The following is a 15,500-nucleotide window of genomic DNA, read 5'->3' as shown; positions in this document are numbered from 1 at the left end:
ATGCTCAAAAAAGCTCAGGTGTGAACAGGGGCCATTGAAATGAATAGGATTTGTCTTGTTGGGCGTTTTGAGAGCTGATCCTAGAGCAGAAAAACTCCCCAAAAACGCCCCAAAACGCCTACATGTGAACGGAGCCTAAATCATCACTGGGGTTTATTTTTTGCTACGTTTTTCTTCATTTCGGTTATAAAATTTTGCAAATAAATCTTTATTCATAAATTTAGGCCAAGCTGTATTCTGCTCCATTTCTTTGGAGAAAATAACCTAAATTAGTGTATATTATTTAGACTTTAGGAAAGTTAGAATGACCACAAACTAGGAGATATAGATCTGAAAAATGATCAATCCTGATGTACAGACGGCCGATCTCAGTTCATTTTTTCACATAAATAGAGCTTTCTTTGGTGGTATTTCATCCCCTGTGCAGTTTTTAAAATTCTATTTATATAAGAAGAAAAAAAAAAAAAATAAACGATCCAAAAAAATTTGAGTTTGTTAACCACTTAAGCCCCGGAAGATTTTACCCCCATTCTGACCAGGGGGTATTTTGCGATTCTGCACTGCGTGACTTTAACGGACAATTGCGCGGTCGTGCGACGCTGTACCTAAACAAATTTGGCGTCCTTTTTTTCCCACAAACAGAGCTTTCTTTTGGTGGTATTTGATCACCTATGCGTCAATTTTGCAAAAATAACAATATTTTTCACATTTTTTTATATGAAATTTCCCCCCAAAAAATGTAAAAATCAAAATTTTTTAACATTTTCGGCCAATTTGTTTTCTGCTACCCATGTTTGGTTAAAAAAAAAAAAAAAAAAAAAAAAAAAAAAAAAAAAATCGCAAAAAGCGTATTTTGATTGGTTTGCGCAAAAGTTATCGCGTTTACTAACAAAAGGGAAAGATTTTTGTCATTTTTGTTGTTTTTTTTTTTTAACGCGCAATGGCGGTGATCTGCAATTTTTTTTGCGGTACTGCGACATTGGGGCGGACAGATCGGACCCTTGACTGACATTTGTGACACTTTTGGGGGTACCAGTGACATTTCTACAGTAATCAGTGCTATATATATGCACTGTTACTGTAATAATACACTGGTAGTGAAGGGGTTAACTTTATTTGGGAGGGAGGGGCTGTGTGTATCCCTAGGGGCGTGCTTTCTACTGTGATTGGCTGTGGCTTGAGCTGTAAGGACACTGATCAACGGATCTACATACTAGATCCGTGTGATCAGTGTCTTTACAGCGAGGAGAATGACAGGTGGCTTGTTTACACAAGCTGCCTGACATTCTCCCTCTCCCCCACCAATCGCCGAGTGACCGGCGGACATCGGGTCTGCTGGTCACACACGCGGCGGGGGGGGGGGGGTTGGGGGGGGGGGGTTGGGGGTCCGTGACCACGCGGGAGCGCGCCTCCGGCGGCGCGCGCTCTCTCCCTAGACCCACACAAGCTAGTGACATAGCCCTACGTCACTTTGCCTGTGAGGGGCTGACCGCCGACGTAGATTGGCGTTAGGCAGTCGGCAAGTGGTTAAAAAAAAAAAATCAAATAAAATCTAATTTTTTCATAAATTGAGGCCAAAATGTATTTGGATTTATCGAAACGCGTTGGATATGCACCACTCCTACAAGTAGCACCATGCATGTTTTTTATATTTCTGCAATGTATTTGAAGAGCCAGTATGTTTCTGGCCATATGTGTTGGAATTGACATTGGTTGAGAGCCTTTCCAATTACTTTTCAATAAAACATTTTATAATATATCATACTATTTTCTACACGTTTAACTTAATTGTTGCTTTTAAAGTCCCACCCTAATAAGGGGGTTTTTTCTTCGAATCAAACGGTCAGGGATTATGGTAACACAATACCCTAAAGTTGTCCACACAACCTTACAAATGTATTTTGCTACAACAACAAGCAATCCCAACAAGCACATCTTTATTGGTGTGTGTGAAAGTTAGAGAGTCTACAAAACTATGGTATATACACTGGAATTTACACAGCTATAGGCGCTCTACACTAATGGCGGTGACCAGTGGCTTCTTATAGTGGGACTGTGATAGTGCCAGATTTCCGCTACCCTAACAGACACTATCTGGGAGGGTCACTAACAGACACTATCTGGGAGGGTCACTAACAGACACTACTGATACAGTGATCAATGATAATAGTATATACACTGTCACTGTACTAATGACATTGGCTGGGAAGGAGTTAAAGTGGTTGTTAACCCACTTATACAACTTTATATAATCCTCTGTGTACTCCGATTAAAGTGCTCCTGTCTGTTTTATAAAAAAAAAAAAAAATCCGCCTTTACCGTATTTCAGAGCAGCTTCCAGCGATCACGTGACCGGCTGACTCTCTCCTCTCCCCGTCTGACAGATGCATGGGGCGAGGCCGAGATTCCCTTGCTGACGTCAGGGGAGGAGAAGAGGATAGGGGAGGAGAGAGCGGCTGGTCACCTGATCGCCGGGAGACGCTCTGAAATGCGGTAAAGGGGGCATTTTTTTTTTTTTTTTATAAAACACAGACAGGAGCCCTTGTATTTAGAATACAGAGAGGTACTGCAAAAACATATGAAGTAATGATTATAAAAGAAATACATTTTTATTAAATCGACATTGGTTAAAATTCCCACCCAGGGGAGTAAAAACAACATACAAAATACGCTACACAATATAATAGTCCGCTAGGGGGCAGCTAAGCCAAAAAGTGAACTAATGAAAGCAAACACAAAGACTCCTCTGGCGGAGATAGGATGTTGATAAGGCTCCCAACTAATGGGGGTCACTCTAAATTCCTCCAATTAACTCAACATGTTTCGCGGTGATGCAGCTTCATCAGGAGTACAGGTTCAAGAGGAGTTGATCCACAGATGCTTGTAAGCAAAAATCACAGGCAGGCGGCGAAAAATGCAGCCAATCCAAGATGTGTTAAACCGGGAATTTTCTCTGTGCAGCACTTCTGGGATGGGACAGATCTTTGACAGCATTGACCAATCAAAATCGATCTCGGCTGTCAAATGAAACTTCCTTGTCTCGCGGGAGATCCATCCCTGAATTAATGCCCCCCCCCCCCCCCATATACACTGCTCCCTAAACATGCAGCAAACACCACACACAATCTATTCTGTACACATCCTCCTGCTTTGCTGACTTGTCCCACAGAGAGCCAATTACCTGAAATGACTGAATTAGAAGAGTTCACACTTTGGCAGCTGGCACAGCATGGGCGGCCAGGAGCTGTACCAATATGGCCGCCATGTTCACTGGAATCAGACAAAGATGCCGGTGCTCTGTCAGGGAATCATTTCCTCACCTGTGACAACGCTTGGCCTTGGCTTCCAGCCTCGCTTCTTCTGGCTGCCAAAAATTAGCATGAGATGACAATTAGCGGTGTACAATTAGCTGAGTACACAGCTCTGCCTCGGAGTTCAATCCGTTCCTATACCCGGGAGAGGGGAGCTGGCACTTCTCACACGCCGGTCTTCTATCTCCCGGCACACTGTAGTCCTCTCTTATCGGCCATTTTGGACCCAGAAAGGCTACTTTAGTCATTCAGCAGCGCTACACAAAACAGGAGAATGAACGGAGTTCAAACCATCCCTGTGCTGAGTTCCCGGGTCTGTACACCCATTGTGCCCATTATGAGGAGTTCCCTCCATCCCTGTGCTGAGTTCCCGGGTCTGTACACCTGCTGTGCCCATTATGAGGGGTTCCCACCATCCCTGTGCCGAGTTCCCGGGTCTGTACACCCGCTGTGCCCATCGCTGGAGAGCCAAGGGGCGGCCATCGCTGGAGAGCCAAGGGGCGGCCATCGCTGGAGAGCCAAGGGGCGGCCATCGCTGGAGAGCCAAGGGGCGGCCATCGCTGGAGAGCCAAGGGGCGGCCATCGCTGGAGAGCCAAGGGGCGGCCATCACTGGAGAGCCAAGGGGCAGCCATCACTGGAGAGCCAAGGGGCGGCCATCACTGGAGAGCTAATGGGGATGATCACTGTCTAACAGAGAAGCGCTTACTCTGCAACCTCTCTGCATTAGCTAGGAAAAGATAGAGATACAAAAAAATCTAGTTTCCACTGTAAATTATTCCGCAGCGAGAACGTAAAAATTAGTGATTTCTGGAGACTCTCAGACCACGACTATGGATTTTCTCCACATGACCACCCATAAAGCACAGGCCTCTGGAGCATACAAAACGCAATTTGCTCAAGTCACCGCAGAGCAAAAGATACAATTATAATCAGTAATTTTGTATGGTGCACCAACACCGCGCTCATCCCACAACGCCGTGGCTGAATCCCGCTAACTCCTCTTTCTTCCCTTCCGCCTGATTAATGATCTTGTCCCGGTGATTGATGAGCCACCCCAGCAGATTAGAGTCTTCTGTTCCACCCACCTTCCCCAGCAGCCGCCCTCCCCCCCACTCCTAGAGGTCCCAACCGCAAGCAGGGCTGGAAATATTAGAGAATTATTAAATAAACATTGGTACGTCATGTCTCTTCCTATAGCACTCGGCACTCTCCCGGCCGTTGCTGTCCTGTTTGCTTTCATGCTGACACCAAACAGCTGGAGTGATTCATGGAGAGGTTGGCACAGGCGCCGCGTGTCATACATCATGCCGGGCAGCCAGCTCCCTGCCCTGACGGAGATAAACTCATCGACCGCAAGCAGCTGGAATGAATTTATGACAACACAAAATTGAGGAAAACAAATGAGAGGTGACCTGCCGGGCGAGTCACCCTGAGCGCATCCCCTGGCCTGCAATCTAGTTTGGTGGCAAAAAGCAGAAATTGAATGGTGACACCGTGAATTAAGATTCTGCCCCGTAACCCCAGAGGAGAAGGAAGAACTCCGACACAAATGGAAGGCCAATTGTCTTTCTGCAAGTTGGTGAGAACGCTGCCGATACAATCTACCGATTCCCCAGGCCTCACAATGTGGAGGAATCACGGAATGTATAGTTTAACTGGCTGTGATACACACACCAAAAAAAACATTATCGGAGTACACCGGACATATGACGTACGCCCCGTACTGTCCCTCCCCTGCCAATTTCTGACTGTCACAATGACAGCCGGGAGTTGATGTGTAAATTAAGCAGCTGTACAATCTGTGGCCTACAAAACAATGACCACCTGACACAGTGTTTATAAACATTGATGAGAGAGAGATAAACATTGTTTAGAGATGAGATGGACACATACAAAGTAGCATTGTTTATAAACATTGTTCAGATTGGAGATAGAGTGTCGGTTCACACTGATCCGACTCCAAGTCCTCCCGACTTCGGGCGACTAATGAAGTCGCCTGTGCGCCGCGACTTCGGCACGGCTTGCAACGACTTCACATAATCGAAGTCAATGCAAGTCGCTCCGACTTTGCAAAAAAAAGGTGTAGGAGCCTTTTTCTAAGTCGGAACGACTTGAGTCGCTCCTATTAGAACGGTTCCATTGCACAGCATGGACCGCTACTTATCAGGCGACAAGTCGGATCAGTGTGAACCCGCACAGAGAGAAAAGCAAAGTAACATTGTTTACAAACATTGTTCAGATTGGAGATAGATGCAAAGTAACATTGTTTATAAACATTGCTTAGAAGAAAGATTTATAAACATTAAGAGCCGGTTCACACTACTCCAACTTGGGACGTGATTTGTGCGACCTCAAGTCGCTTGTCATTACAAATTCAATGTAAATGAATGAGAGCCGTCTTAATATGCACTACTGAAGACGCTCCAACTTCAGAAAATGTTCCTGTACTACTTCAAGGTGACCTCTATCCGACTTGTGCACATAGACTTCAATGAGAGTCGCCTTGAAGTCAGATCCTTATCTATTTTCAAGCGACTGTGATCAGACTTTCCAGGAAGAAAAAAAAGATTACCCAGGCATTCCCCACAGACAAAGTCGCCTATCATTTAAGTCTCTTCAAAGTGGTGCACAAGTCACGCTAAAGTTGTGCTAAAGTCGCTCCTTCATGGGGCGACTTTCTGGTCACAATAGTAGTGTGAACCGGCTCTAAATCAGAGATGAGAGAGATACACAACGCAACATTGTTACCTCTGAATCCATTGTGTTTCACTTATCAAGCAACCTGACAAGTTGTTTTTAAAATAATTGCTCCTTTTTATTTCCTATAGGCCTCTTTCACACGGAGCGGACCGTATTGCGATCCGCTCCGGCACTTTTTTTTTTTTACGGACACGGGTGACACTTGTGTCATCTGGTCCGCATATCATCCCATCCGTTTGCGGATGATATACGGACATAATGTTAGTCTATGGGATTGCGGATGACACCGCTGACATCCGATTTTGCGTCCTTTCTGTTTTTTAAACGGAAGAAAAATAGGGTTCTGTTCCATTGCAAAAAACGGAACAGAACTAAAAGGACGCAAATCGGATGTCAGCGGATGGTCATCCGCAATCCCATTGGCATGCATTATGTCCGTATATCATCTGCAAACGGATGGGGTGATATACAGACATACGGCCGTGTGAAAAAGGCCTTAGTAGCCCTTTGTTTACCCTAATCAGCCCGAATTATTACCTTCTTCCTCCTGCTGTTTTTTTTCTTTATTCTAAACATCAATATATACTTTTATTTTTTACATTGCATTTGTAAATTTTTTTTTTAGTGTTGAATTTAGTGTTTGGAGGAGGTGGGGTTTTTATTCAGGTGTCCAAGTCACTGCCTGTGTTCTGTGGAGGCTCCCCATTGGTTGTCCAGTGGTGGGAGGTTCTGTGAGGATCCAGCAGAGGAGTGATGGCAGTGCAAGGGGACCATTACGGATTCACCGGGCACATCGTCAATGTTGGATTAGCGGTCCACTGCACCCGGGGACAGCAGACTAGGGTGAATGTACCTTGCGTCGCTTCATCATTGTGCAGGACGGGTCAGAGAGCGGTTATCTCTTATATGCCTGGAGGCGGGTTTTAAAATAAATTTCTATTTAACCTCCTGCCGACCCGCCAAAGTACGAGCTCTGCGGATGGGCGTACGTCACGGCTCTCTTCTGGTTTCTGGGTACACCTCCCCAACCCCCCCCGGAGTGTGATTGAACACAGTGAAGCTCAGTCAGCAGATCCCGGCCAATGGATTCACGACCAGGACCCACTGATTGGCTGTGTCCAATCACAGCCCAGAGGAAACAATCTTTCCATTTCCTCTGGGATAAGAAACAAAGATCTTTAGCAAAAAGCAGAAAACTGCAAAGACATTACACAAGGTTAGGCACAGATTTAACTCCTTGATCACCCCTAGATGTTGACCCCTTCCCAGCCGGTGTCATTATTACAGTGACAGTGCATATTATTGCCACTGATCACTATTAGTGTCACTGGCGAGGTCAGTTTCAGTTAGTCAGTTCCCCCCAGTGTCACTGCTGCTCTGGGCAATCACGTTCCCATTATAAGCCACTGATCACCGCCATACGTAGTAAAAAAAAAAAATAAATCAGAATTCCATTATATATCCTATAGCAGGGATCCTTAAATGATGGCCCTCCAGCTGTTGGGGAACTACACAATCCATGAGTCATTGTAAAACTCTGATATTCACAGACAGGACTAGGCATGTTGGGAATTGTAGTTCCTGAACAACTGGAGGGCCATAGTTTGAAGAACCCTGTCCTATAGTTTGTAGGTGCTTTAACTTTCACGCAAACCAATTAAAACTTATTAGGATTTTTTTTTTTTTTTTTTACCAAAGATATGTAGCAGAATACATTTTGGCCTAAATGTATGAGGAAATATAGAATTAGAATTTAAAAAAAGAAAATGTATTTGATATGTTTTATCTTAGATTGTAAGCTCTAATGAGCAGGGTCCTTCGATTTTTACCGTATTAAAGTGTATTGTATTTGTACTGTCTACCCTCAAGTTGTAAAGCGCTGCGTAAACTGCACTAAAAAAATCCTATATAATAATAATAATAATAATAATAATAATAATAGCAGAAAATGGATTTATTTTCATTTATATAATAAAAATAAAAAAAACCCCAGAGGTGATCAAACACCACCAGCAGAAAGCTCTATTTGTGTAAAAAAAATGATAAAAAAACTTTCATCTGGGTACAGTGTTGCACAACCGTGCAATTACCAGTTAAAGTAGCAAAGTGCTGATTAGCAAAAAATACCCTGGTCATAAAGGGGGTAAAACCTTCCAGAGCTTAACTGGTTAATTAAGAGCAACATTTCCCTGGAAACATCAACTGGCCCCTACAACAAACCTGCAGAGGAAGGATGGGGACCCTCTAGTCCCTGGCAGCAGCTGCGGCTCATGACAAGGGGTCATTGCTGACCCACCACTGCAGATAATCAGGCTCATTAGCCGTGCCACCCCCCCCACCCCCGGTCACAGGATGCATAATGACTGCGAGTAGATTTTCACAATGAGGCGATCGCTCAGGAAGAGAGAAGATGCCGTGACATAGGTGATGAAGCAAAGCTCGCTGAATGCATTTGTTTTGGTAAATGTTAATGGTGTGGCTGAAAACGTGGAACAATAAAAACGGCAGGATTTTTAGGAGAACGCGCGGCACCGTGTTATGAAAAATGAAGGCGCTCAGGGCCTAGCCTAAGAACTCGACGCCTCTGCCAGCATCACACGGAAACAAGAAAAATGAAACCAATTTAGCTCCAGATTAAGAAACAGAAACTGGAGATGAATCAATTTAGCCTGCCGGGCCGGGTCGCCATATATCACGGCTCAGCGGCGGAGTAGTTAGCAGGCAGATGGCTGCCGAGCCCTCCCTCGCTAAGGCCTGGGCCTAGTTATCAATTCATTTAACAGATACACTCACACACATCCACCTGGGGCAGAATGTCCGGGCAGGCGCAGGCTGGAACTATTTATTACCGGGAAATCCAGTCTTCCTAAGATAGTAATAAGACTGTCCCATGAGGAGGACGACTGATGATTCCGGAGTGCGGAGGGGACATCGCGCCGGCAGTGATGAATGGGACCTGCACCATCTATCACTAGATATCAACAACTCAACTACAACTAGCCGTGTCTTCACATGGATCTCCGGGAAGGATAAACGGGAAGCCAAATTATTCTGGCGGTGTCACGTCACCGGCTGAAACCCGGGTCATCAATAACATTTTCAGGTTTATTTATGTTCAAAAGACACCGAAAAGCTTTGGTTTTCCTCTTTATCCAAACGGTGTCACCGCCGGAGAACGAGAAAAACACATTTAGAAGATAAACAGAAAAACTCCGTACATAACCAGTACAAAAATGTAAACAAAAATACATACATACAATATATATATACACACACACACACACACACACACTATACATATAAACACATAATATATATATATATATATATATATATATATATATATATATATATATATATATATATATATATATCTATGATAAGATAAAACATGCAAAAATGAAAGTGGTATTAAAGGTTCGGCTTTTTCTTAAAAAAAAAAAAAAAAAGTCACTTACCTGCGCTATGTAATGGTTTTGCACAGTGCAGCGCTGATCCTCCTCTTCTCGGGTCCCTCGGCAAGAGCTCCTGGCTCCTCCTCCTTGACCAGTGTCCCCAATAGCAAGCTACTTGCTATGGGGGCACTGGTGCATGCTTGCTCCCAAGCCCCGCTCTATGCATTCATAAGACACACCCTGCTCTCTCCTTATTGGCTCACTGGCTGTGATTGAAAGCAGTGGTAGCCACTGCTGTCTCAGCCAATGAGGAGAGAGAGTGAGACCCGGGACAGCGGATACTCCCGCGCACATTGCTTGATCAAGAGGGGGCTTAGATGATTAGAGGGGGCTGTGGGGGGGGGGGGGGGGGAGCAGAAAACCAGTGTTTTTTTTATTTTTTACCTTGATACATAGAATGCACCTTCAGCCTTTACAATCACTTTAAAGCTGAACTCCAGCCTTCCCTTCAGTCTTATGCAGTTGTACAATCCTTCAGAAGCAGGTCAGATAGAGCCCACCTCAGTCCCTGGTGGGAGGATGTCCAAAATCATCTAGCTCTTTCCTCCCCAGCCTGACTGTCCCTGACCAGCCCCTTCATTCACTGGATGTCAAGTCCCCCCGCCTGACTGTCCCTGACCAGCCCCCTTCATTCACTGGATGTCAAGTGATTGTAAAAGGTGGATTATTTTTTATCTTAATGCATAAAAAAAAAAAAAAAAATACTGTGCAGCTCCCCCAGGCCCCACCAAAATACTGACTTGAGCCCAATCTCGATCCAGCGCTGTGTGCAAGGAACAACGGCTCTCTCCTCACCGGACATGGAGGCAGCAGTGGGAGCCATTGAGCCAACAGAGAGCAGGGCCCAGCCTCGCTGTGTGCGGCAGTGGACACACAGCATTGGCTGGGGATTGATCCTGCGCAAGTGCTCCCATAGCAGGTGGCTTGCTATGGGGAAATTCATCAGGGGGAGGAGCCAGGAGTGCCAGCAGTGAACCCCAGTGGAGGATTGGGGCTGCTCATTACACAGAGCAGGTAAGTATAACATGAAAAACAAAAAAAAAGCCAACTGTCAATCAGGCAACTGGGTGGATCCCGACAATATTGTCAGAATCCTTCCAGAGCCTGGAGCAGCTCTGCCCTGGCTGACATTGGGCAATAGTTGACTCTAGATCATAGGAGAAAAGTAAGTGCACTCCTGCGGCTCACATGAGAAGGGTGGCCAAAAAAGCTTTACCCATACTCCTCTCTTATGCCTCGTTTCCACTGAGCGGAACGGTTCGGTGCACTTTGGAAGGGTTAGAATGGTCCGGCCTATCCAGGTGAGCGTTTCCACTGTAAGTCGGACCGCCAGCGGCCATGCGGGGTTTACACCAAACATGGTGTTTGTTTTGCGCTTTCGTTTGACGTGATCATTGACGTTTTGCTGTCCGCCAATCAGTGGAATGTATTGTGTGACCCCAGTAGCTCCGGCATAACTGTACCGTACCATTTCCTATGGCCCTACATCTGGAGGAGGACCAGGAATGGTGAGGTTCGGGTGTATGGGCCAATGGAAACACTCAAAATAGCGTACCGAACCGACCCGAACCGCTCAGTGCAAATGAGGTATTCGTTGTGTCAATGGCCTTACGCTCATTTTAAGCGGGTTTTACATAAAAGTTGATGGAAATGGAAGTCCTGAATGAAGCAGGTCAGCTGCACCTGTCAATGAATTCTGATTGATTTTAGAAGAGCCTCAAAACTGAATTTATAAGCAAAAGCCCATCAACACATGTCCTATTACAGAATAAAGATTGACAGGGACCCCCCCACCTTACCCATTCAGAAATCCTTTACAAAGACATGGTTCCCATTCCCCTGAACAGACATACAAGTGTCTCAGTACTGCAAGGGCAGTATACGGGTCCATGAACTCCATTAACCAAGTGAACCATCGCTTGGGTGTTCTGGGACTCTACACTTCTTTTCTGCTTTAATTGTTAAACTTAACTTACCCGGGAAAAATGGAATTATAAATAAAATTATAAAGATAGACGAGTTCATAATACAGTCTGTGTGTGATCTGACAATCAATGTTCACCCTGTGAGGGCTGGATGGAGCTTCCTCGGGGGCGGTCCTTACACATATACAGGATGCTCAGGGTCACTACTCACTTTTCTATGTCGCTGTTCTTGCATGTTTTCTGCATGGCCTCCTGTTTACTGTTCTCCCCGTTACTCGTCGATGGCATTTCTAGAAGAAGATAGTGAGACAAACATTATCAATAACTTATCCACTCCCAGACCCGCCTTTTCTTCTATGCAACAGTCAGTAATGTTTGCTAGAAAATTACTTCAAACCTCAAATTATATATATATATATTTTTTTTTTTTTTTTAAGCAGCGGCCCTAGAGAATAAATTGGTGGGTTTTGTATTTTTTTTTTTTAATGACCCATAGTATTTGCTCAATGCTTTTTCAAAACACAATTTTTTGAGAAAAAAAAAAGAAAAAGGTTTTGAATTTTAATGGGAAAAAAATATAACCCAATTTTTTGGTAAAATAAAAAAGATGTTACTCTGAGTAAATGGATACCAAACGTGTCACGCTTTAAAAAATTGCGCACGCCCATGCAATGGGGAGGGACATAAATTTTGATATTTAGTAGGCTTGAAAAGTCTTTACAGGTCACCACTTTAGATTTACATAGGAAGTCTGGTGCTAGAATTACTGCCCATGATCTTACGTTCGCAGTGATACCTCACGTATGTGATGATTGCAGTTTGCGTGTGGGAGGGACCAATGTGCACGTTTGTGTGTGAGCATGGGGGTGGGTGGGGGGTGGTGAAGGCACATACTTTTTTTTTAAATTATTATTAATTTTTTATTTATTTTTATCTTATTACTTTTATTGCTGTGAGAAGGAATGTAAACATCCCTTGTGACAGTAATAGTAGTGACAGGTACTCTTTATGGAGGGATCGGGGGGAATGTGACAGTAATAGTAGTGACAGGTACTCTTTATGGAGGGATCGGGGGGGAATGTGACAGTAATAGGAGTGACAGGTACTCTTTATGGAGGGATCGGGGAGGAATGTGACAGTAATAGCAGTGACAGGTACTCTTTATGGAGGGATCGGGGGGAATGTGACAGTAATAGGAGTGACAGGTACTCTTTATGGAGGGATTGGGGGGAATGTGACAGTAATAGGAGTGACAGGTACTCTTTATGGAGGGATCGAGGGGGGAATGTGATAGTATAGGCAGTGACAGGTACTCTTTATGGAGGGATCAGGGGGTAATGTGACAGTAATAGGCAGTGACAGGTACTCTCTATGGAGGGATCGGGGGGAATGTGACAGTAATAGCAGTGACAGGTACTCTTTATGGAGGGATCAGGGGGTAATGTGAAAGTAATAGGAGTGACAGGTACTCTTTATGGAGGGATCGGGGGGAATGTGACAGTAATAGGAGTGACAGGTACTCTTTATGGAGGGATCGGGGGGAATGTGACAGTAATAGGAGTGACAGGTACTCTTTATGGAGGGATCGGGGAGGAATGTGACAGTAATAGGAGTGACAGGTACTCTTTATGGAGGGATCGGGGGTAATGTGACAGTAATAGGCAGTGACAGGTACTCTTTATGGAGGGGTCGGGGGGAATGTGACAGTAATAGCAGTGACAGGTACTCTTTATGGAGGGATCGGGGGGAATGTGACAGTAATAGGCAGTGACAGGTACTCTTTATGGAGGGATCGGGGGGAATGTGACAGTAATAGGAGTGACAGGTACTCTTTATGGAGGGATCGGGGGGGAATGTGACAGTAATAGCAGTGACAGGTACTCTTTATGGAGGGATCGGGGGGGAATGTGACAGTAATAGGAGTGACAGGTACTCTTTATGGAGGGATCGGGGGGGAATGTGACAGTAATAGGAGTGACAGGTACTCTTTATGGAGGGATCGGGGGAATGTGACAGTAATAGGCAGTGACAGGTACTCTTTATGGAAAGATCTGGGGTCTAATAAGACCCTAAATCCCTCCTCTGCCCTTAAAAGCATCTGATCACACCAAGATCTGTGTTTTCAAATGCTTTTGATTTTAAAAAAATGGCGTTGTCGACATCTGGGTAAACCGGAAGCAATGTCAGGTCACTATAGCGGAAAGCCGATCAAAGCCTATATAGGCTTTGTTCTGCTCTCTGACTAGCCAGCGGATGCACCCGCTGGTTGCTTGGGTCTCCTGGTGGGACGGGAGAGTGGGTGGGGGTTTGTGGGTGTGAACACCTCCCCCCCCCCCCGCTGCTTGTAAAAGGAATCCAGTAGCTAGTTAGCTGATAGGATTGCTTTTTCAGGAGAGCCAACCGTTGGCTCTTAAAAAAAAATAAATATAGGTACCGGGCTGATGCCTGCAGCCTACATTTTATCCCGGTATAACCACTGAAACTCCACGGGTACGTCGCTGGTCCAGAAGTTGATACTCATCACTCGCCATATTATAAATTACAGGCGGAGCCGACACTCACCATCACTGGCCCACTTGGAGAACTCTGTTGTTACTCTGGTGCTGGGCGTACCACCACTGCAAGAACAAAGATTAGATTAGCATTTCATTAGTGAGAATTCAATATATCAACGTGTCCGACACAATGGGGTTCTTTATCCTCAAAAGCAATGTGAAATAATAGACAGTATTTATACACCGTGTCACATCTTTAACATGAATATTCGGGCTCCATTCATATCTGTGCGTTTATGGTACGGGGTGCATAAAAGTCCTGTATGCTGCATTATTATTATACAGGATGTATATAGCGCCAACAGTTTGCGCAGCGCTTAAAATGAATCTCCGAGCTTTCTTCAAAATGCATGTTCTAGAGAGTTCAATGGCAGTGAACCTATAATGAATGTAAAATGCACTAAAAACGCATCGCACAGATGTGACCGACTCCTATGACAGAAGACAACAGACTATACAAATGTTTATCAATTCATTTGTATTAATCCTGATGTATTGCACTTTATAAATTCCAGACACAAATAGGATGCACTTATGCGTTTTTTTAATTCCCCCTTCAAATCCAGCAATCCGATTCACAACTGAAACTTTTTTTTTTCCTTTAACCACTTAAGCCCCGGAGGATTTTCCTGCTAAAAGACCAGGGGGTATTTTGCGATTCGGCACTGCGTGAATTTAACGGACAATTGCGCGGTCGTGCCACGCTGTACCTAAACGAATTTGACGTCCTTTTTTTCCCACAAACAGAGCTTTCTTTTGGTGGTATTTGATCACCTGTGCGATTTTTACTTTTTGCGCTATAAACAAAAAAAAGAGCGTAAATTTTGCAAAAATAACAATATTTTTCACATTTTTTTTATATGAAATCCCCCCCCCCCCCCCAAAAAATGTAAAAATCAAAATTTTTTAACATTTTCGGCCAATTTGTTTTATCCTACCTATGTTTGGTAAAAAAAATTGCAAAAAGCGTATTTTTATTGGTTTGCGCAAAAGTTATCGCGTTTACTAACAAAGGGAAAGATTTTTGTCATTTTTGTTGTTTTTTTTTTTTAAGGCGTAATGGCGGCGATCTGCGATTTTTTTTGCGGTACTGCGACATTGCGGCGGACAGATCGGACCCTTGACTGACATTTTTGACACTTTTGGGGTTACCAGTGACATTTCTACAGTAATCAGTGCTATACATATGCACTGTTACTGTAAAAATACACTGGTAGTGAAGGGGTTAACTTTATTTGGGAGGGAGGGGCTGTGTGTGTCCCTAGGGGCGTGCTTTCTACTGTGATTGGCTGTGGCTTGAGCTGTAAGGACACTGATCAACGGATCTACATAGTAGATCCGTGTGATCAGTGTCTTTACACGGAGGAGAATGACAGGTGGCTTGTTTACACAAGCCGCCTGACTTTCTCCCTCTCCCCCGCCGATCGCTGAGTGACCGGCGGACATCGGGTCCGCCAGTCACATGCGCGGGGGGTCCGGGAGCGCGCCTCCGCGGGCGCACGCTCGCTCCCCAGACCCTCCCAGGCTAGTGACGTTAATTAACGTCACTCTGC

At 44.7% G+C, this 15,500-nt stretch overlaps 1 protein-coding gene across 4 annotated transcripts in view; it reads right to left on the bottom strand.

The window, feature by feature from the left end:
• The window catches only part of RNF220 (ring finger protein 220), a 337,403-nt gene that overhangs the window by 22,542 nt on the left and 299,361 nt on the right, over positions 1 to 15,500 (bottom strand). For all 4 annotated transcript variants that reach the window (XM_082265020.1, XM_082265021.1, XM_082265022.1 and 1 more), the window contains 2 exons: positions 13,955 to 14,010; positions 11,604 to 11,682 (listed from right to left, as the gene is read on the bottom strand). In XM_082265020.1, the coding sequence (XP_082121146.1) occupies positions 11,604 to 11,682; positions 13,955 to 14,010 (135 nt within the window). The remainder of the gene's footprint in view (positions 1 to 11,603; positions 11,683 to 13,954; positions 14,011 to 15,500) is intronic.

The sequence above is a fragment of the Pelophylax lessonae genome (assembly GCF_965119305.1).
Source record: "Pelophylax lessonae genome assembly, chromosome: 8".
Lineage (NCBI taxonomy): Eukaryota > Metazoa > Chordata > Amphibia > Anura > Ranidae > Pelophylax > Pelophylax lessonae.
The sequence above is the reverse complement of the archived record's forward strand: the minus strand, read 5'-3'. Positions and strand labels throughout refer to the sequence as shown.